General features: G+C 36.5%; 1 protein-coding gene across 1 annotated transcript in view; it reads right to left on the bottom strand.

Annotated features, from left to right (window-relative positions):
* Positions 1-20227, bottom strand: part of LOC131433714 (chitin deacetylase 1) — a 42559-nt gene extending 22332 nt beyond the window's left edge. Inside the window, exons 1-2 of the mRNA XM_058600264.1 lie at positions 19563-20227; positions 3665-3822 (exon numbers count right to left, since the gene is read on the bottom strand). Of these exons, the coding sequence (XP_058456247.1) occupies positions 3665-3822; positions 19563-19611 (207 nt within the window). The 5' untranslated portion in view covers positions 19612-20227. The remainder of the gene's footprint in view (positions 1-3664; positions 3823-19562) is intronic.
* Positions 20228-22671: the final 2444 nt, after the last annotated feature.

Genomic DNA, 22671 nt, shown 5'->3' on the forward strand with positions numbered 1-22671 from the left:
GTTTTGCACTAATCTGCTGCATGTGAAACGATATTTCTTTTGCTAAGCACTAACCAATTATTATCATCGGTGCTTAGCAATCCATTATAGAAGCCTGAAGGGTACCGCATCGCATTGAAATTTAAATCACTGTTAGTTAAGATTACTCAGTCGCTTTAGAGTAACTCGTGTGCAAATCTGCGATGCGCATCGAAGGTCAGCACCGTACTTAGTGCCGTGGGTAAGTTTTGCGGTTCGTCGACGTATTTGCCAAACATCACCATCCTACCCGTTCACCGCATTTTGCAGCCCGGACGCGTCGAACGATGATGGTAATGCTAATGGCATGTGAAACTGATTTGCAATTTCATGGGAGAGTTTGGAAGTGGTGCCAAGGAAAATCGCAAATTGCAGTCGGAACAAAGTATTCAGTGGCACTTAGTTTACCATATCGAACGGAACCGATCGGTAATCGAGGATTGTTGAGGCAATTGTGTGCAATGGAAGCAAAAATACAGCGACCGGTTTAAACGCAATTTGATGCGATTTAGAAAGACGATTTCATGGCGTTGATGAATTACTAGATAAGAGAAGAAAACCAACAATGAATTCAAAATTCCATCTATGCTATTTTGTGTCTAAAAATGGTTCAATTGTTGAAAGCTTCAGTTTGTTTATCTTCAACAACATTGTAACCTTCGATGGTATCTAAATCGACCGATAAGCAGTTGAAGATTTTAACAAATAAATTCTGATCAAGTGTTTGCTAACGAAAAAAGGTTCAAGTGGGCTTATTTTACTGTAGCGCTCCTCGTCACCGTGTCTGGAATGATTTGACAGCAGTTTGTTTTGAAATATATTCACTTTTTTAGTTATGAAAATTTCGTCGACTTCCGGTGAAGCTTTCAACGAGGGTGCACGTCGTATCGTGTTAGTGCTTTTTGAAATTCGAGTACTTCGACAGGTCTGGTGGTCCAGTGCACAGAAAATCCAGTGAACTACATACGAAAATTAAATGTAAATTTACATTTATTTTCATGCACATATTTGGAGCAGAAATTAAACATAAAGCTACTTCAAAGCAAAGTCTTGGCATTACATTCCTTTGGTTGAATTTGGCCCTTCTGGTTCAACAGACTTCGCAGCCGATTCTTAGTGTACAGAATCATTGCATGGCTAGTACTATGGATCCTACTGAGACTAAGAATCCTTTCAGGTCGGGACTCGAACATACGACAACTGGCTTGTAAGACCAGCGTCCTATGCATTGAACCGCCAACCCGGGCCAGCTACTTCACTGTTCTTTATTTTCCAATAAACTTTCAAAGCAAAACGAAGCGTTTATTTAAACATTCAGTTATATTTATTGAAAAATTAATATTTTAACATAGTTTTGTATCGATTATGGTTTTCAATTCAATTTTCTATTCAAGTGATGTTCATTTCATAGTACTATTGATTTACATGTCATGTATATTTCATTTTTTTCCTTTCTCATATATAAAGGTTATGCAATCACTTGAAAAACAGACTAGTAAAGTTTCATATACCATTCGACTCAGTTCATCGAGCTGAGCAATGTCTGTGTGTGTATGTGTGTGTATGTGTCAAATAATCTCACTAGGTTTTCTCGGGGATAGCTGAACCGATTTTGACAAATTCATATTCAAATAAAAGGAATTACGGACTTACGTTCCAATTTCATCCGGATCCGACTTCCGGTTCCGGAGTTATAGGGTAAAGTGTGTTCAATATTCCGAACCGATTTCGGCTATCCTGGTTCCCGATATTCGGTTCTGGAAACACCGGAAATAGTGGTCATATTCCACTATGGATCTCCCTCACTTTTCTCAGCGAAGGTTTGACCGATTTCCACAAACTTAAAACCGTTATTCCCAATCTCAATTGCTCAAAACCGTTATTCCCAATCTTAGGGTCAAATGAAAGGTCTTATGGTCCTATAAAAAATTACTGCATATTTTTGGATACAACAAATATGAATAGTCGTTTAGAGTACGATGCTAAAATCGTATAAAATCTTCAAAATTTGAATAAAAACTAGTAAAGTTTGTATGTCATGTTGATGACCGTAGGAACCGACTTCGATTATACCGGTTCTCGGGTTCCAGTGCTATAAATTTTGTATAATAGTGAACCCACTTCGTTTTCTAATGGATGGCCTGACCAGATACTAGTTAATGCACAAACAATCCCTTGGTTTCTTTCAAAAATCTAAAAGAAACATTTTGAATAGAATACCACTGTATTATATATGAGAAAAGTATCATTACACCACTAGGTGGATTAAAACAGTTTTTTCTGTGCCATCAATCGGCATCATCTCAAGTGCCGAATGGTTATGCCGACCAGAAAGAAGAATAAGAAGACAATTTCGTCATTTTGTTTTGAAAAACTTGTTGAAAGCCGTGAAACGAAAATTATTTTTGGATACACTCTTCAAAGGCCCGGGTTGGCGATTCAATGCATAGCGCGCTAGTGTTACAAGCCAGTTGTTGTATTTTCAAGCCCCGACCTGGAAAGTTTCTTAGTGCCAGTTGGATCATAGTACTAACACTGCATGGATTCCTGTACGCTATGAATCATGCGAAGTCTGTTGAAACAGGAAGGTCAAATTCCACACAAGGCATGTAATGCCAAGGCTTTGCTTTTACCCATTTCGGAAACTCGACGTGGATAGGTTTAAAAATCGCCAAGTCGCATTATCGGCTAAACTAACTTGGCTAAGCAGTTTAAACCATTCTCAAACATTTCCGTGAGTGGCATACAATCGATCGGCAGGATCACAGCAATCGTCGTTGTCGAACTAAGAATAGGAAAATGCATTCGAAGGTGTTGAGAACGATTAGGACAAAGCAAGAGCTTTCGGATTATGATACCGGCAAGAAATTGAATGCCTGCCAAAGCTCCGTCAGTGGGATTCGATTGGGATTTTGTTCTTTTCAGGACACGGAAACAGAATCCAGACGTACGCGAAAATTGTACAAAGAGATAGGTTCTTACGAAATACGAAGGATGGACGACGAAACATACGTGAAGATGTATGCCAAACATTAAAGCTCATAATTTAAACCTTCAAAGTCTTGACATGATTTGTCAAGCAAGGAGAACTAAAACGGGATTTCGTAGACTAGGACATCAATTCTAGTTGATGATTATTTGAAAAGTAACTCGGAATGCGACAGAGATACAGTAAAGCGTATCTTAATAGAAACTGTTGGCAGCCGGAGATCGAACTTCGAATTGATTCTGAAAATGATGACTTTGTAACTATCTACCGGAGATTAGCAGACGAACCAGGTAGTACTAGAAAACTAGGCCGTCATTGTCATTATTGCTGATCCGGATGATCCCAGAAAGTGTTAACTACGGTGTCGTATCATTATTGTGGTCAATCGTGACGGCCAAGTAGTCCGTGCAACAGTTCAAACGGCAAAAGTAATCTACGCCCAGCCTTCGAGTAAGCTGTGTTTAACGTCAAAAAGTGAAGCACTGTGGCGCTAACGAAAAAGATTTTTTTAACATTTCGGAAGCAATCGTGTTGTGTTGTACGTTTACATCGTGGTGATCTCAGGTAAATTTACTTAGGTAATTCAAATGATCATCTGCATAAGGACGCATTCTGAATTGAAATTAAATAACTCAATTTTTAACGGCAGACACTTACCGACGATGTGCACTGGATGACATCTCGACAGCTGTCCCCCTCACCAGGCACTAATCGGAACCATTCACCGGCGTCTTTGTCCTTGCAAAGCTCTTTTTCAAACGATTCTTCTTTTTTAGTTTCCTCTGCTTGTCGTTTCGTTCGCACAGTAGCCGTGGCTGGGAGGAATAGAAAAAAAATATTATTGTAAATTCGATTGCAATACAAATTGATTGGAAGTTGGCAAGCTTCACAAGTAATTCTGAAAAATCAATCATAATTGTATCAAAGAAGTAGCATGGTATCATATCCAATTTGCATTGAGTAAATCATTCCGCTCTCGCAAAGTCAACACGCATTATTCAATCACGTATGGTAACAAGTTCATGTTGTAATAACGATGGCGCACAAGATTTATGGTTCACATTATCGACTACCGCGTTCAATTATCACATCTTCTCGTTACGCATGTTCCGTATGTTGGTTTTTGGAGTATCTTATCGTGGCGAAATTATATAATCTCTACCAAACAGTTTTTGTTCAGAGTTAGATTTGCTAAATATTGAACACATTCAGGCGTCACGCGATTTGCAATTGGTGATACAGTGGATTTTCGACAGTGTGAATCATCGAACCGCTAATTGATTGATATGAAAATGTTTAAGAAACTAACAGGAAGTTCGCAATATCCATTGATAAGACATTCTTTAATTAGTATCGATTATCATAGAGTCGCTAATATAAATATATATATATCAGATAGTGCAAAATTTATGTTGTCATACGAACAGACATATATTTTTTGCCTTTTTTATATTTCTTTACGATAATTCCTTTATATTTCTTTACGATAATTTTCTTGACGATAATTCCCAACTGGAAAATGATAGAGCATTGAGAATGCTATTCAGTGCCATCTAGTCATGTTACTTTCAATTTCATCAACATCGGAGTCGAACGTGAAAGATGCAATCGTGACGAAATAATTATACAACAAGAACAGGTTCACAACAACGGGGTTGGTCTAAGGTTGAGCATCAGTTGCAAAAATATAATGTGCAATAAGAGCTTTAAATGTCACCGGAGAAATATGCCGATCGCTTCGGGCTCTAACTCAGAAATCGAATTGATTTATCAAACAGGGAGAGTAGCAGCGCATTGGTAGTTAAACTTTCGGTGTTCGGCATGCACCTTTTTTTGTATATGTTCATTTCAAGGCACGACTTTCTGATACGGTCGGGATGCCAGGTGATGCAAGTTCTCAGAATCCCGCCGGCACCGACCGATCAGATCGATTTGGATAATAGTATCGTTGAGTTGTGACATACGACGGGTGGAAGACAAATGTTTTATTGTAGCTTTTGATCTTTAGACATTCAGTACGCTTCCATAAATTAGCATCATTTTGATTGAACGGCCATCATCAATTTTCAGCAGTACAAGATAACCATAAATAACACAAAAGTTACGACGAAGGACCGTCCGGATAACGTGGCCATGTTGACCCCGGGACGCTTCCTGACCGGTGAACCGACGGTTTCAACCCGACTGATCGTATTCCCCCACAGAATCGCGTAGATTTTTGCTTGGAATACAGTACAGTATCTACTAAGTGAATGAGACTGCTCTAACCGTCCGTATAAGAAACTATGTGTTCATCAAGTTGTCGTTCTAAATAACCAGACAACAATTCCTCAAGAAAAGGATAGCTCACATTGAATGTTTTGAAAGGAAAACTACATGTGATAGTTAGGTCGCTAGGAGTGAGAAATTACTCATCCCAAGTAACCATTTGAGACTACAAGCGAGTGTGGCTAGTAGCATATTCTATAGGGTTACTGTTCCAAAACTCTGTAACCTTACGATGATATGCACAATATAATGCTTCTTGTTTTTGGAAAACATGCAACGGTTGTATGCACAGAAGCACCTGTAATATCAGTATCAGGGTTTGAGTTCCCATCATTATCCAAAATTTGACAATTATACTACATTTTCATTCAACTGATTTTTTAGTTTACTTGGCAAAATAAATTTATTGTTTTCAACAAATATGAATTGTTGAATTCAACAGAAGGTGTTCAAAAATTCAATAATATTATTGTTGATTTCAATTGACATTATTAGTTAATTAGTAATAATATTTGTTGATCAGCCACCCAAAATAACTCTTTTTTTTTCGTTAAAGAACTCGAAAATATTCGACACGTATTTTTTTATTTCAATATGGTACGTTGAATTTTCGAGATATGATTTTTTCAAGTTTCGTGATTACAAAATAGAGCCTTTTTCAACAGCCTATACTGTAAAATCTAATAAAGATACAAAAATTCGTCCAAGACATGAAATGTGCGTCTTTTCCTTAGTTTTCAAATAAGCGATTCCATAAAACAATCTTTATAGTTTATTTAATGAAAAAAGTTAAAAATTAATCGGAGTGTACCGCAGCGCAACTCGCTCGAATACGGGCTTAACTTGTCGACACATGTCGCGCCACCGATCGAATCCAAACTTTGACAGTTTATTGTTAGCAACGTTACAGTTACGATGTAAAAATGAATTCAAAAATTAAAAACATTCGTTGCGTCGAGTTTCTTCTCCCCTTCTTGAGAAATTAGCGTGCACCGTGTAAAATTTTTTGACTTTAATTATTATTTCAGGGGAAAATAATATTATTATTATTCATGATTTTGGATATAAAGATATCAAAATTTTGATAAAAAAATTAGTTTTGTGTTAGGTCTTATTTTCTAGATGCAAAACTATGTTGTGAACAGAAGATCTTTCTGCTTGTTTCGATGCAGCTTTCTGCTGAATAAACCATAACCAGCTGCAATACTGTCATGTTGGAAAATACAACGAATTTCGTTTGACATATACAATTAGAGTGCAGCACACGAAACTCACTTCATTGTTCCACATCATAACATATGTAAAAAATATCAATACAATTTCCCAGTAGTTTCAACTACACACTTAGAAAAATTTACATCTTAATAGATGCACATAAAAGGAGCGTCACGATTCACAAACATTCACAATTCGAAGCATGTAAAGATAAGTCATATCTTTAACTTCACAGTTAATTTAGCTGAAGTTTACATCGGTACAAACGCATAATAATTTTTACATCTCGGTAGATGTAATATTATGGCATCGCCGAAGAAATTACGTCATGCTTGAATTTACGTCAAACGTAAATTTCATTTTTTCTAAGAGTGAGACTATCCTTTTCAGCTTTTCAATGAATTGTGTTTCTTTGACACTTCTCAAGATTTTTTTGACTCTTAAAATTGTTAATAAAAACCCATTTTTTTTTGGTTTCTTTGTGCTGTTCTTAAGCAGTTATGGCGACAGTCAGACAGCGTATTTTTTTTTTATTTCAACCACAAAATCAGTTGGTAACAAAAATTTCGTATTGGATTGAAAGTTTGGTGGTTTATGTTCAGAATATTTGCCAACTCATCACATTTTCTAAAAAAAAACTTCTTTCCGCAAAGCAAATTTTGAATTGTATTTAATTTATTAGTTATTTTAGCAAATTTGTTGTTAAAAACAACTAATTCAAAAACAGTAAAACGTATTAGGCGCAGAGCTAATTTCGGTCGTTCAGTGCGAAAAGGTTAGTTAGTTAGTTGTTTATTTTAGCCCGGTTTTAACCTATCGGTCATTCACCGGGGAGTGCGAAAAGGTCTTAGGAACAGCTGTCGGTAATGGCTCCATACATCCTGGAAAGTGAGTGTTAAAAAGATAGTGAAGTGCATCACCTGCATCAAACAAGTACTTACCATCCGAAGTTCTTAACAAATCGACACGAAAGTCCTTCGATTTCTAAAGAAACTTATTCAATCTGTTAGTCTCGTTGAGACTAGAGACATTTGAGCAAAGGCTTTTCCAACCACTTCGCTCGAATAGCATTTTTGTAAGCTCTTCGCACCGACACGAATGCTTCCGACCCATCTCTGCGTCGGTGATTCCAAGCTATTCTGTTAAGTTTTCTTAGTCTAGCAAGTTCAGCATTCCACCAAGGAGTTTCTCTAGTACCTCGCACAGCCTGAAGTGGATAAGCCTCTTCATATGCTGCAACTATGAGTGAGTTTGTCTGTTCGACAACATTTTCCAAATTAATTGGGGTTATAATTGCTGGTTGGTACTCGTAAAATCTAGATATGGGATTACGATATGTGGCAATATCAAATTTAACTTTGAATGATCAAAAAAGATGTACTAATGATTAGATAACGAAGGTTCGAACTCATCGGAGACGAGACAATTTGCCATCTCATGTGGAATTCTATTAGAGCAGAGTTACATCCAAGACCTCTTCTAGATCTCGCAAAAGTTGAACGATTTCCTGCATTGACTATGTGTTGCTTTGTTCTGCTTACAAATTCCATCATATCTGAGCCTCTCAAATTTATATCTTTGCTGACCCAAACGATATGGTGAGCATTGATGTCACTGCCGATTATAAGCGGTAATCACTTTTGCAGCAGTATGATACAACCGTTTGAAGTCATCGCTTGGCGAAGGTTGGTTATGCGGCAAATATACCGAACAATAGACATATTGCCTGTATATGCCATCAATAGTCATACCAACTGTGACAGCACATATATCCCCAGTTGTGAGTTCCGATATGAGAGACAGTGCGGTAAAACTACATTTTAATCCAATATTATTGTATGAAATTTTTTTTTGGTATTTTAACGATATCAAACTAACTAGAGATTATAAGAAGAGAAAGAATGTGAAAATGTTAGAGCCATTATGCTTAAGAAAGAGCCAGGATGTGAAGATAAGGCAAGGAAAAGTGAGTCATTTAAGTTAATAGAAGTCATCTCGCAGCTAAACTTTTACCATAAACCAGAGGAGTCGAACTTAGGTATCTCATCAATGCAAATCATTCGGGTCTCTGATAACGTTTGCATTTGAAAAATTGACAAAAACTGTCGATTTTTCATGGGTTTACCATTACCCACACTGACGAAACTACCCATATAGCATCAATCATAGTAACTCATGAGTCAGTAGACAAATTTGACAGTCGCGCTCTAACCGTGATGACTAATGTCGTTTTCGCTTGACGCCAAACCTAACCCAGTTTCCACCCTAACTGCTGTCAAACCGTTTGTTTGAAGCTAGTTTCGAACCTAGTTTTAACGTTGTTGAACTGAAAATCGAGTCAGTTTCGAACCTGGTTGTTATATCAGGTTTGCTCAAAACCCCGTTGCTAAGTGCGAAGTCAGCACAGTTTTGTGAAAAGTGCTTATTTGATGAAACTACCCTGGGTCAGTTTCAGTTTTCTCAAGTGAAAACGACATAAAACAGTACGATGATGATGATGATGATGATGATGATGGTCCCACCTCATACCCCTACAAAGGTGTGAACAGAATGAGTTATCTAAACGATAATTATTATTTTTTCACAAGTCTTAACCAGTAAATGATCTGATTAATCTAGCAGGTATAGATTCTTTTTCAAAAGAAGGACTGACCACAAAATAACATTTAAATATTTCGGATTTACTATCCAGGGTTAACCAAAAAAATTCCAACCCGGGAAGATCCTTGATCACATCAGGCATCGAGCCCGATATCTTTACCGGTATCAGACAGTAATTCACCTGGCCCTTCCCGCCGGACCAGTTCATCGCTACACACATCAGCTACGATGGAGCATAAATCAAATAAACATAGATTTCCCATTGTACGGAGACACTAACAGCGCTTCAAGTGAGAAACGGGTGTACTTTTTTCCATTAGCTACTGTGGTTGTGTTAAATGCACAGGCAACTTTATGCATGCATTTTAGGAGCATTTACGCAGCCATTCTTCACCAGACGACGCTTTTGGTGTCATTAGTTGCTCAACTACATTACTATTACTGGGGAATCTAGGTTTATTTTATTTATGGATGGAGTAATGAGACAGCGGATGAGCAGAGCCAAGCCCAATTCCATCAACAACTGTCGATCCCAATTAGTTTCCCGAATCTATTCTTTAAATTAGAAATCAAACCTTGCGATCAAGGTCAAGAGAAAAACTTAACACACTGAATGCTAAGGCTCTTCGGCCAATCCTTTTCGCTTTTCAAATAGTCACTACCAGCTTCGCGCGCGATGCTCAAACGTTTGTAGACTGCTCATTATTTTTAATTCTCAACAAACTAAATCTCCATCACCATCATACCGAACACAGTGACTTGATACGTCTCACAATAATATATATAAACAAAAAGAAAATGCAATCTTCGTAATACGTAAAAAAATCTGAAAAAAATTGATCTAACTGTCTAAAGATTTACTTACAAAGCGGACTTTATGTGTGAAATACATAACTTTTTGAACTCCACCAATGTTTGATTTTTCTTGGCATCGAATTGAAAAAACTTATTCTCTTGTACAATAATGAGTTTTGCGATCTGGCTAACAAAAATTTTAGTGTTTTAGCATCAGATGCGTTTCTAGTATTGTACCTATGCAAATCAGTTCCTCTTTCAATCCGATCACACAAATATCGAGGCAGCATGCCATTTAAGATCTTGCAAATCAATACCAAGGTTAAGTAGTAAATTCTCTGTTTCACTGAAAGCCATTGTAATGCGTGCAGTAGAAAATCTGAGGAGGTGTATCTGCTACATTTTAGAATTAATCGCATGATTTTTTTTTGCAGTCGCTGTAATCTCAAGATTCGTGTGTTATTAGCAAGAAACAGAGTGGATGGGCAAAAGTCAATGGGTGGTGAAATGACTGTTTTATACAAAATAATCGTACTATGGATCGATTGGTCATTTCTCAAACGACACAATATTCCGTACTTTTTGGCAATCTTCTTGATGACGTTATTAATATGAGATTTGAATGTTAACTTTTCATCAATTATGACTCTAAGATACTTAATTTCTCTAACGCGATTAATAGTTTCACCATCAATTTCCACATTGTCGCCATGACCGGTGCTAACAGAAGAAATAACCATATATTTAGTTTTCGCGACGTTTAGTTTCAGTTGCTTAAACTTAGATCCTTGTTTAAATGTGCAACAGCTTCATTGAAATCTTTAGCCGTAATGAATAGAACAGTATCATCAGCAAACAAATTTATATCACAGAAACATTAATATACATAATAAATAGAATAGGACCTAACACACTTCCCTGAGGCACTCCAAGTGAATTACCGAGGGAACTAGACACTACATCGTTAAAAACAGTCTTTTGAGATCTACCACATAAATAGTTTTCAAACCATTCATGTGCCATTCCCCGATGCCGAAACGCCGTAATGTCTGCAACAATAAAGGTCTTGAAATTGTTTCAAAGGCTCTCTTCCGATCCAAGAACAAAGAAAAAATATTCTCTTTGGCTTTGATTTTCTTCTTCTATTTTGCCAATAGTAGGTTCAAAGCGAAACGCTGTGAAACACAAGAGTAACCTTCATGATATCCCGATTCTTACGGTATTAGCAAACTTATAGAGTTCAAATAGATAATCAGCTGATCTTTAACAACAAGTTCCAGAATTTTTTCCAGCGTGTGCAAAATATTAATGCGACGGTACTCCTCGGCTTTATCCGTTCCAGTAAACTTGGGGATAGGAACCACCAGAGATTCTTTCCACGCTTTTGGCACGTGCCCCGTGTACAACAATTCATTTACCAAATCCAATAGATCGTGTCCGATAACATGAAAGCAATCCTGTATCACTTTTGAGTTTACATCGTCAATACCAGTCGATTTTCTCAAATTAAAACAAATATTTTTCAATTGTTCAAAAGTGATTGGTTGAAATTCATCAAGTCTACAATAGTTATTCATCGGCTGTGTTATTTCAACAGGTTCACCTACCAAAGTAAAGCAACTCCGTGTGTGAGTTCAATGAACGGTTCCGCCGCGTCTAAAACGGACATCGAGTGGCACTCTGTGGACGCCGGATACGCCCGTTCCATTATCTACATGTTGGTACTATAACACAACATTCAGAGCATCGATAGAAAACCATCTATTGAGAGTTGAGACTCTACTCAACCACTACTTACGAATCTTTCACTCTGTAATATTTGTTTTGCTTGTCGGACGAGAGATCTACTAATCGTTTCTGAACATGTGTGAATGGTACGAGCATACTAGTAACAATGAACAGGTTTATTCGTAACACCACGTTAAATAAATCCTAATTGAGCGGTAATGAGTTTTGTCGTTTACGTCAAAGGAAAGCCTTGGTATTACATTCCTGTAGTGGAATTTGACCTTCTGTTTCAACAGACTTTGCAGCCGATACAGAGTGTACAGAACCATTGCATGGCTGGTGCTACGATCCTACTCACACTACGAATCCTTCCAGGTGTCGTTTACGTCACATATACCATTATATCATCGAAACTTGTAAAAATTGATTGAAATGTTAAAATCGGTTCAACTTTCGGAGAAGAACAACCGAGAAAAGGACGTTATGTCGTTTACGCCACTTATATCATTACATCTCTAGAATCAGAAATGACATCAATTTGATCTTCGAACATGATCAATGACCTTATAGTAGGTTTCAACCGAGCCACAGCCTGTTGAAATCGGATTAGCTATCTTCAGAAAAATTGAACGTTAAGAATAAATTATGTTTAATTTATACCATAATATCAACGGAGCCATTTGATCTTCAAACTTGATCAATGAACCACCAGTAGCTTTCAAACGACTTGCTGAAATTGGCTTCGAGAAAATTGAGCGGTAAAAAAGATTCTTGAAAAGTACACACACATTATCCGATCTCGTCAGACTGAGCCGAATTGTATATAACACTAGGGGTATTCGAAGCGAACCGTTTTTTTTCAGATATTCTATTACCTTTCCATGGAGAAAGACAGAATCACTTATTGATGCTCCTAGTGGTGTGTTAATTCGGAATGCTACCCGAATTGTCTCAGTAAAATCATTTTTTAATTGAACTTTTTGTTACAAAATTAGGGAGATTCATTCGAGTCAATTCAGATTGATTAGAGTAATAAACAGCAGCGTATCTCAACTCTTACGTCGTTTATTAGGACACATACATGGAATCAAAAGTATCAGTATTAATACATTTGAATTTGACCATTGTTCAATTCCATTCTGAGAAAAAAGAACTCTGATAGAAAAAGTGACATCTTCCGAACTAGAAATTTTCACCAAACTTGATCAATGACTTCAAACTAAGCCTAACTTTATCAAAATTGAGAAAAATGAGCGTCCTGAAAAAAAATTGCAGTTTTCTTTGGAATTGGAAGTACCCAGCGTTTGTTTTTAACACGTGAATGTTTAAGCGCTGAATTTAATACGTCTACGAATGGGGTGTTTGAAATTTGTTGTTTTAAGAACGGTTTCTAGTGAACAGGTTGACAGACAGTGGGTCGAATTCTTCTTTCCCCAACTGAGTATTGGAATTCGTCGGAAAATAAAAGTTAGTCATATAAGTGTATGGGGTTGTTACAGTAATTAATTTTTATATTTAATTGTCTGCTCCAGATATGTGCATGAAAAATATGTAAATTCGCAAAATATTTTTATCTGTGTAAGTGTCTCTAAAATGCCATTCCATTCTACATTGAATACGTCTGAGGTCGCACAATTAGGGTGGTAATCGCAAAAATTGTATCTTCTTTATTCAACCTTTCAAATGCTTTCTAACCATACTAAGCCCGAATCTAACACTCGCTGTTGAGTACTTACTTACGATGATTGAAAAGTTGAAACAGAGGGATAAACCTTCAAATATAACAACTCTGGATTTTCGACGATTAAGTTTCCAGCGTAAGTATTAAAATGTTGAAGGGAACCATGTCAGACCAGCCAGCCGCCATCTTTTCCTACGTTGAGTGATTTTTTTTTGGGAAAAGCAGCAACCGTTCCAACCAACCCGAACAAAATCGAAAACCGGTTCCAGAAGGTTGCAATCGAAATTGCGTCAACAAAACACTCGACTCGCAAAGACCAACCAGAAAACCGGTGTTTACGAACTTCGTCATCTATATATACTTATCTCTATGCGTAAACTGGATCGCGCAAAGCAAAAAAAATGTGAATTCGTTGGCTAGGACAAGATGCCGATGTAACGAGTCGACCTGTTGGCACGACCGCACCCAGATGCATGTTCCGCGCATGAGACCGCACCAGTGGGTGTGAATACTAGAAACCAAACTTGCATACATGTGCTAATACACGTACACAAATACACTAACAGTTTACTTACTCTATTACTTAACATTTTTATTTTTGGTATTCAAGTCTGCATCGAAAGAAATGTGCCAGTCGCAGACAGTGTGAGCCGGATATGCTTGCACGGTACTGTGGAATTCGGGGTCGCAGATGGCTGAGTAACGGAAATGGATGAAGTTACACAACTTTGCAACTTTAAAGTATAAAAGTGCAAGAATAATTTATGAAATCACCCACACGGATACCTAGAATACTGTTTTCTCTGCAGTAATAAAAGTAACGGTAGCAGGTTTTCTTAGTAATACAAGCTAACTTTTAACTTTTAACAAAACCTCAGTGAGATTTTCAAGTCACTCTGTTCTGTTCGAGACAGCATCAAGTGTTACGAAATATGTGGAGAGAGATGTAAATGATAAGCAAAAGTAGAAAGGTGTAAAGGAAGAAAACTTGGCAAAGCAAGATGTGTACTATTTGCCGACGAACCGGTTATGGTACGGTAGCTCTGTTTGGAAATTGCCAGACATGAAACACTGATGTCATTTTAGTGAGTATCTGTACTGAGATAGATTAAAATGTTAACTGGTCTCTTATATCGTACATAATAATGTAATTATGTTTTCCTGTTTTCCTAATGTTCTTGACATAGAGAACTAAATTGATGCAGCATCATTACTCAAGTAATTGATTCTCAATTATCAGACACCCAGGAGCATTCACGCACCCATTTCTCACCTGAGGCGCTTTTTGGTGTCACAGACTGCTCAATTATATTACAACTAAACTGTGGAATCTAGATGCATTCGATTTATGCTTCTATATAATATTTACCTGCACAATACGAAAAAATACTAGAAACCAAACTTGCATACATTCAATTTACAGATCAATAATTAAATTTATACATCATAACACAGATCATAGGAATGTAACCCTTCAAACGACTGAATTCTCTAACAATGACTAAAATATGTGTCAAACTTACCGTGCGAAAAATTGCATGTTTTAATATTCAAAAATAGTCCAGAATGTATGAGTTATTTAATAAATCAACTGTGAAAGTGAGTAAGTTTTGACGCTCGAATTATTCGGACACATAAGAAGTACGATTTTTTCTAAGTGTGTATTTCTTAGACACATTAAATTTTTAATGTCGTTTTTGAAAGTGAGAGTTTCTCTTGGTAACGATATTTTGGATTATTTTGGGTTCCTTTCAAATCTTTGCACTTAACAAATACAGCTTTTATTCATGAGATGACAAGAAACATAGTGTTCATAATTGGTAAAACACATTTTGTTAGTATGAAATCAACCGAGAAATGTTTTTTTAATACATAACTAGTAAGCAAAATAGAGAGGTAAGTCATTAAATAAAAAAATTGGAACCAAACTACGCATACGGCGCTGGTCTTACAAACCAGTTGTCGTATGTTCGACTCCGACCTGGAAAGATTCATAGTGTCAATAGGATTGTAGTACTAGCCATGCAATGATTCTTTACGCTATGAATCGGCTGCGAAGTCTGTTGAAACAGAAAGGCAAAATTCCACGGAAGGAATGTAATGCCTAGACTTTGGTTGGTAGCTTCTAAACAAAATATAGATGTGTTAGATGGTATAATTTTCTTCTTAAGGAAAAACACAATTTCAACAGGAGAATGAGGGATGAAATGCGCTTTCTAAGAAATTTTTTCTACACTCCATCTACATAACCGCGGATGTTTCACGCTAGATTACGTTCAATTCACCTATTTACAGAAAAAATATCCATTTAAAATGTTAGAAAGTGAAAAATAGTTCGATCGCCCAAAACATGAGGCAGAATTATTATTAACAAGAGATCCAAAAGCATCAAAATACCGGGTGCAACTTTTAAAACAAATTTTGTGTAGCTTTTCTTCCAACTTGACCAAAATTATCCAAATTTGGCACTACTCATTCAATATTACTATGTATCATTTACATGCTGTAAATAATGTGGTAGTGTGATTTTCCGTTGTCAGGATGGCAGTGAATAAGGCGGAGACAAAAATTCAACAGTCACGTGGAAAACCCAAAGCAGTCCCATTGCGCTAGAGAAATTTGTAAATTAACCGTCTTCCTAGAGTACTACGAGGCATATTCCGAAAGTGTAGGCCGTTCATATATATCTCAATACCTACAAGTATTACTACTGGTAAACTTGGGTAAATTAGTACGCATACTACTCGCTCAGTTTTTTTCAGGTGTTGTTTCACTGCAGTAGCTATTTGCCTATCTGTGCGTACAGTGAACACATGGAGACCTCAAGTACCCATGCAGTCCACAAGTATCACATGAAAGGAAATGTGTTAGTATGGAAGCAAGAAGATCTGGATGTTTCTATATTAACAACATAATCACAACAGCAAGTACGATGCACGAGGCGACATTAATTTCCGGAGCTCGTAAAACTCCAGACTGCCGGCTGCTAGGAGATTTGCCGCATGATTCATTTATTAATTTTTCTCTTATTGTATTTACCATAAATAAGCATACTATATACAATATATCGACCGATTGGAACATTAATAAACAGAAAAAGAACGAGCGATGTTAAACTTGCAGTGTGAGCGATATTTATCCACGAACAGCTAATAGACGAAATTTCGCTATATGATTTTTTTATGAGTCTAGACATCAGAGATGCCAGATCTGCCGATTTGTCTGTAAATCTGCAGATTTCGTGTATAGTGTTACAGACATTTTTTGTTGTGAAGACTTTTGAAAATGGGGTTTGTCGCAGACTTTTACAAACAACCAAAATTTACAGACTATTGAAATTGTTGCGACCATTTTTTTTAAGGAAATAGCTGGCAGCAAGACATACTTGCTGACTGCAGATTTTTCTTCGGATTTACTGATCTTTGCAATTCTGTTAGCAGATATTTGAAATTTTCACCATCTCTGCTAAACACCGAAGTCTAGTTTTATTTGAATTTCTTTTCAATTGCTTTTCAATCCTGTGTCTGTTATCTGAATCTATTAAGCTACGTGTTCGGTATTCACTGACAATTTTACTGCAATTTTACCATATAGCTTTTTAGCTAAATTCTGAACACTTCAAAAGATTTGACTTAACTTGATCAAAATTGTTTGCAACAACTTCCTTTTGAAGACATTGCATTTATTGGACTCGATGCGTAAAAATAACAGACACTAAGCGCATAAAAATTGAAATCTATACACTTCAAACGCCTAAAATCATAGCACATTGCTTTAAATGCTTATTTCTACTTATTTTTAGAGTTTCTTTAGCAACTCATTCACCACTTGTATCAATTTAATATGCACAATACCGAACTAAAAGTGCATATTCCAAAAACCAGCAAAAAAAACTGTGACATTTGTTATTTAAATACATTTTGAAGCAAACCAGTCAACACCATTGATGGGCAGAAAAAGGTTCCAAAATACAAATAGAAAAGAATGAAATAAAAACCGAAACTCGCCAAAGAAGAAAAACAACTTTCAAAAGAGCCAAACTAAATTCGAAGAAAAAAGTAGAACGCACGATTGTTAATATACGTATGGTGTAGAAAAAATTGCACACTGACTACGGATGGGGTAATTATGGGTCGGTCGTGCATGTCTTGTCTTTCTAAACTATTTCACAATGCCAAATCGCAGGTGGTTTGTGAGTTGACGAGCATGCATAATGCTGATAATTGTGTTCAGTGAAGAGAATGATTTGAACACCAAGTATGTTCGCATGTTTGTCAGACAGTTTGTTGGATTCGTGTATCAAACCGTACTTATGATTTTTATTAAAATTTCCCTCGAACCGACAAACACCCCGACCGCAAAGCATTCACGTTCACTGATAAAGTCACTTAACAACTAAAAAACTTATTATAAACGTCTATAACGAATATTATGACCAACTCTAAGCTTCAGCTTTATAGTCAAATACGAAAGCGAAAAGGTTTTTCGAGCACCACAAAGTGCTTTAAATGGCTAGTACGAATAGTCACTAAGTCAAAAGAGTTATATACAGACGGCGTACTCTTGAACAGTTTCTACAAAAACGCATGTTATCAATTTACATAACTTTTCTTATTATGAGTCCATGAGTTTATATGTGACACATATTCAATGATAATATTTCAACAACACAAAATTTGGGAATCAAATATGCAGTAACAACCAATGGTTTAGTTATTATTCAACAATTATATTGCTAAAAATATTTCTCATTTTCAAGGGATATTGTTGACAAAAACCCTGAACACAAACTAGCCAAATTTCAATTCAAAACGAAATTTTCGTTAACAACTTATAATGTGATCAACATCAAATAATTCTACTTAGTGTTCAGTGGAAGTTCAACAAGAAAATTCGGATGGATCTAATCGGCTCAGACCTTTGCGACGAAAACGGACAAGAGATTGGAAACTCGGTACGTGGAACTGTAAGTCTCTCAACTTCATCGGAAGCACGCGTATACTATCCGATATAGTGAAAGACCGCAAGTTCGACATCGTAGCGCTGCAGGAGGTGTGTTGGAAGGGGTCTACGGTGCGGGTCTTTCGCGGGAACCACACCATATACCAGGCGTCTGAATCATATATTATATGAAATTTCGAAACCGTTTCCCTTAATCATTTGTTTTATTATCATTATATGCACAGCATTTAGTATACTGTCGCTAGTTATAATTGAAGTTAAAGAGCCTAAGCCAGTACAAGCTTATTATATGAACATATTTTATGTTGGGATTAGACTGAATATCACAATACGTATAGCTTCTTAGTATTGCTGAATTTTATGCTAAAATTACACGTAGTTTTCGGTAGGAAAGTAATTGGATTTTATATAAAATTTTCGAATTGATTTGACTGTCGCAACAATTACATCTCATGAATATTAATTTGTTATTTTGGATGTATTTGATATTATTGATTAATGAATAGAAAATTCAATACGAGAACTGAATGAATTTGCACTCTAATTCAATGATCAACAAAGATTTATAAGAATCCCAAATATAGATGATCGATTATGATGGTTTATAAAATGGAATTATTTTTCAATAATTCAAAACTATAGTCGCCTTAAAGAAGTTGTAATTTTATTAGAGAAAAATAACATCTTTATAAGAATTGTGGATGTTCCACTTACCAATATGCCAATCGCAAACAAGCTGCATGTTCGAAGCATGTTTTATAAGGAAGCCATGCAACTTTCCGCAGCACTTAAGGAACAGTTGCCAACTTTCTGTTGAAACAGAAAGTTAAGCTCCGTATCGAAATTTAGTATTTTTAACTTTAAAACATATTACAATTTTTGGTATTATCATTCTATGCAAAAAATCCTAAAAGCTAAAGTTCAATTTCTAAATGAATACTTTTATTCAGCACACTGAAATTCTAACATTTCAAATTTTAGTAGCAATATTTGATTGGTGATTGAAATCGTGACACTGCCATTGCTTACGTAGTATTACATACATACATATCTGAAAAGTCGATTTTCAGCACTTCGGGGAACAGGGAAATTTAATCCTTATGAATTCCTTAATATTCCGAATAGTAATTTGATTAAGTAAGCCAACATACTTATTAATTGTCGTAATACATTGTTATGTTTGTTAACAAATTATGCGTTTGTTTTCCGATGGTTCATTTCTTATGCCATACTAAAAACAGGATGGCCGCAGTGATTGTTAATATTGTCATAAATAATATAAGTGTTACAAAATAAAATGCTTACCAGAAACTACCAACGCCAGAATGCCAATTAAGGCATAAACTCTCGCCATATTTCCCACTACGATCCAAAACGTTTTTTTTTTTTCGTTATTCGTTCGTTACTTTTGAAAAGTTCTAGTCGAATGGAAACGTTCCGAAATAACTTAAAGCTATGCCACTGACAACACTTCAAAACGACTAACTTCTAATCACAGCACGCTTCAATCTTTCTTTTCGCTTTCGTACCAAGTAGAACTTCCCGGGGCTGTTTGGTCCAACGAGATGATTTACACTAAACAGCACACTTAGCACTATAGCAAGATCGCACAGTATCCTTTGTCGAGTGCTGCTAGCTGGCGCAGACGTTGAAGCACTGATTCACACTGAATGGTACACTGGCACGGACTGGTCACTAGGGCTGTCTTTTTGGATACGATCGTGTTCAAGGCGCGGGGTTCGGTTGAGTTTTGTGGCTTGTCGGCGGTAGCAGCAGGAGAAAAGGAAATGGATGAAAAAACAATTCGTTGATACGACAAAAATTCGCTGTGCCGCGGTGGAGAGACTGATACTAGCTAGCACGAGAGGGGATCAGCGTTAAGTCAGCGGCCCAACTACGGGAGTAGGCTTGTGTTGAACAACCGAGACAAAACAATTCGGCGTCCGATTCGACGTCGAACTTTAGTAAACGCAAAAGAGCGCCCTGCGAGAAGCACGCTTTTATACGGCGCGCACAATTTTTGCCCACTTTCGGTGCACTTAGCGCTCAAACTAGGGGAGTCGAAGGCTCTTGAAGTGAGTGTCTGTACTGCTGTGAGAGTGAGTGCCGGTTTCCCCAAGTGCGAATGAATATCGGTGCTTGGGGAACTCAGCTTCAGTACAGAATATATGTAGCGTAGAGCAAGATGATATCATAGCATCATGAAAGTATGAAATGGAATAACTTGAAAGTTGTTTGGTGGTATCAAGGCAAACTGACCGTCCCTCATAACACATATTCTTTGTGAAAGGATTATCTATCGGTGGTGCCTTTTCGATGTGCTATGGGCGTGCAGCGATGAAAATTATTAACTCCGGATTTTTTTTCTTTTCTGAGGGCTTCAAACTTTTTCAGCCACAAAACAAAACAAAAAAAAGATAAGACTTCCTTGGCGCACTTAAATGGAACGACATAATTCACATAAACATGCATTGCGAACAATTCCCTAAAATTCACAACAGAAAAGGTTACTAAATTAGGATCTGCTTGCCCAGAATCCAATTAGACTTTTTAGCAAATCGATTGGGCACTCTACAATAAGAGTCCACTGAAAAAAATTGAATGTTTTTCCAACGAGAATTTGCACAAAAAATTGATTATATCCCCATCTTCGAGCTTTGTCTGTCTCATATAGAATGGTTATGCTGTGAAAACCGACATCTGAAGTGAGGTAATATACCACTTGAATCAGTTTGTCGAGATCGCAAAATTTGTACGTGTGAATGTAATAATTTGTGAACTCACTTTCCCAGAAAATGTTTCGACCGATTTTTACAAAATAAATTCAAATGGCAAGCATTGCGATCTCATACAAAACTCCTCTGTTTTATTTGGATCTGACTTTCAGTTCCAAATTTAGAGGCTGAGGCTGAGAGGTGCAAATAAGGAAACTGTGTATTTCAGTTTCTCAGATATGGCTGAACCGATTTTCAAACATTCAGATTCAGAGATCTTAGGATCTCAGGAGTTACTGGATTTTACTTAGATCCTATTCCCGGTTTCCGAATTGCAGAATGTTTGATGTAACAATTTCCATTAAAAGAATGGAATAAGATTTTGTGATACGAGGTGATAAAACTGGATAATATTTTTTTAATCTGCTGATCTGGTTAGTTGATGGCCAAATAAATCCATCTGGCCATACCGGTCTTAGATTCCCGAAGTATTGGAACCAGTGGAATACTATTTCTCATAGATGGCTTTACCGATTTCCATAAACTTAAATTCAAATGAATAGTCTAGTGGTCCAGTAGGCGACGGTTCAATTTTTGCAGATTAGAGTTCCGGTTCCGGTATTATAGGGTTAAAAGTGTTAGAAATCTCAAACAATCATTTTAATTACGATGCCGAGAAAAACAAAGTTCAGTGAAACAGTATTAAAAACTATGTTCCAACGTATAACTCTTGTTACAGTTTACGGCTGAACGAACTGACTTTAGTTAATCTCGGTTTTCGGTCCTCGGTCCTCGGAACCTCAGAAAAGTGTTCCTCTTCCATATGTGGTAGAAGTCTTCCGGTTCCGGTATTCTGGGGTAATAAATGCTAAAACTTTCTTGTTCTCCGTTTAAAATGACACTGCACAGTAACGCAAAAATCTCTCAATTTACTCCACCTGAAGCCTAGAACAAGTAAAGTATAATATTTATGGACCAACTTAAATGGTCCATAGAAATTATATTTAACTCATTCCAGGCTCCTGTTTTGTAAATACCGGAAGCAGTGATTAAAAATTCTAGTATGAAACCTGCATCAAATTTTTACCACACAGGTTTGATAAACAGTTTTATTCTGAACTTGTTATTTGATCAAAATCTTATTTTATCACCATTGTATTCTACTATATTACGTAACTATACCCTTTCACTTTGTGTTCACAACATTTTAAGCGTGTATAATAAACGTTACAATGCAGATACACATTTTGTAATGTTGTTACTTCCTTCATTAGTGCATCACTTTTATTGTTGGAACCATTTTAGTTATTAGAAGCAACATTTAACGATAGCACAATTTACAAACATTTGCGAAACTTGAAGATCTTTTTAAAATAATATACTCATTCGAACAAAAGAAAATGGGCATTAGCAATAATTGGCTCATAGTTAACATTCTTCTAGAAGCAATCGTTCTCGACATTTTCAGGTACGAAGTTTTGTTAAAATGCGCTGTTTCAACAAATTATGGATAGTTGTTTATTTAAAATTTTGGATATTTATTGCATTTGAACGATTACCAACTGCGAACAAAACATAACTCAAGTTTTTGTTAAACATAGGTTTAATAGGTGAACTCGAATTTCTGCTCGAAAGCATTAGGAAACAATCTCCCAGTCTTTAAAGCATAATCAAATTAGATTACTTTCATACTTCGTCCG

Source organism: Malaya genurostris, chromosome 3 (assembly GCF_030247185.1).
Source record: "Malaya genurostris strain Urasoe2022 chromosome 3, Malgen_1.1, whole genome shotgun sequence".
NCBI lineage: Eukaryota > Metazoa > Arthropoda > Insecta > Diptera > Culicidae > Malaya > Malaya genurostris.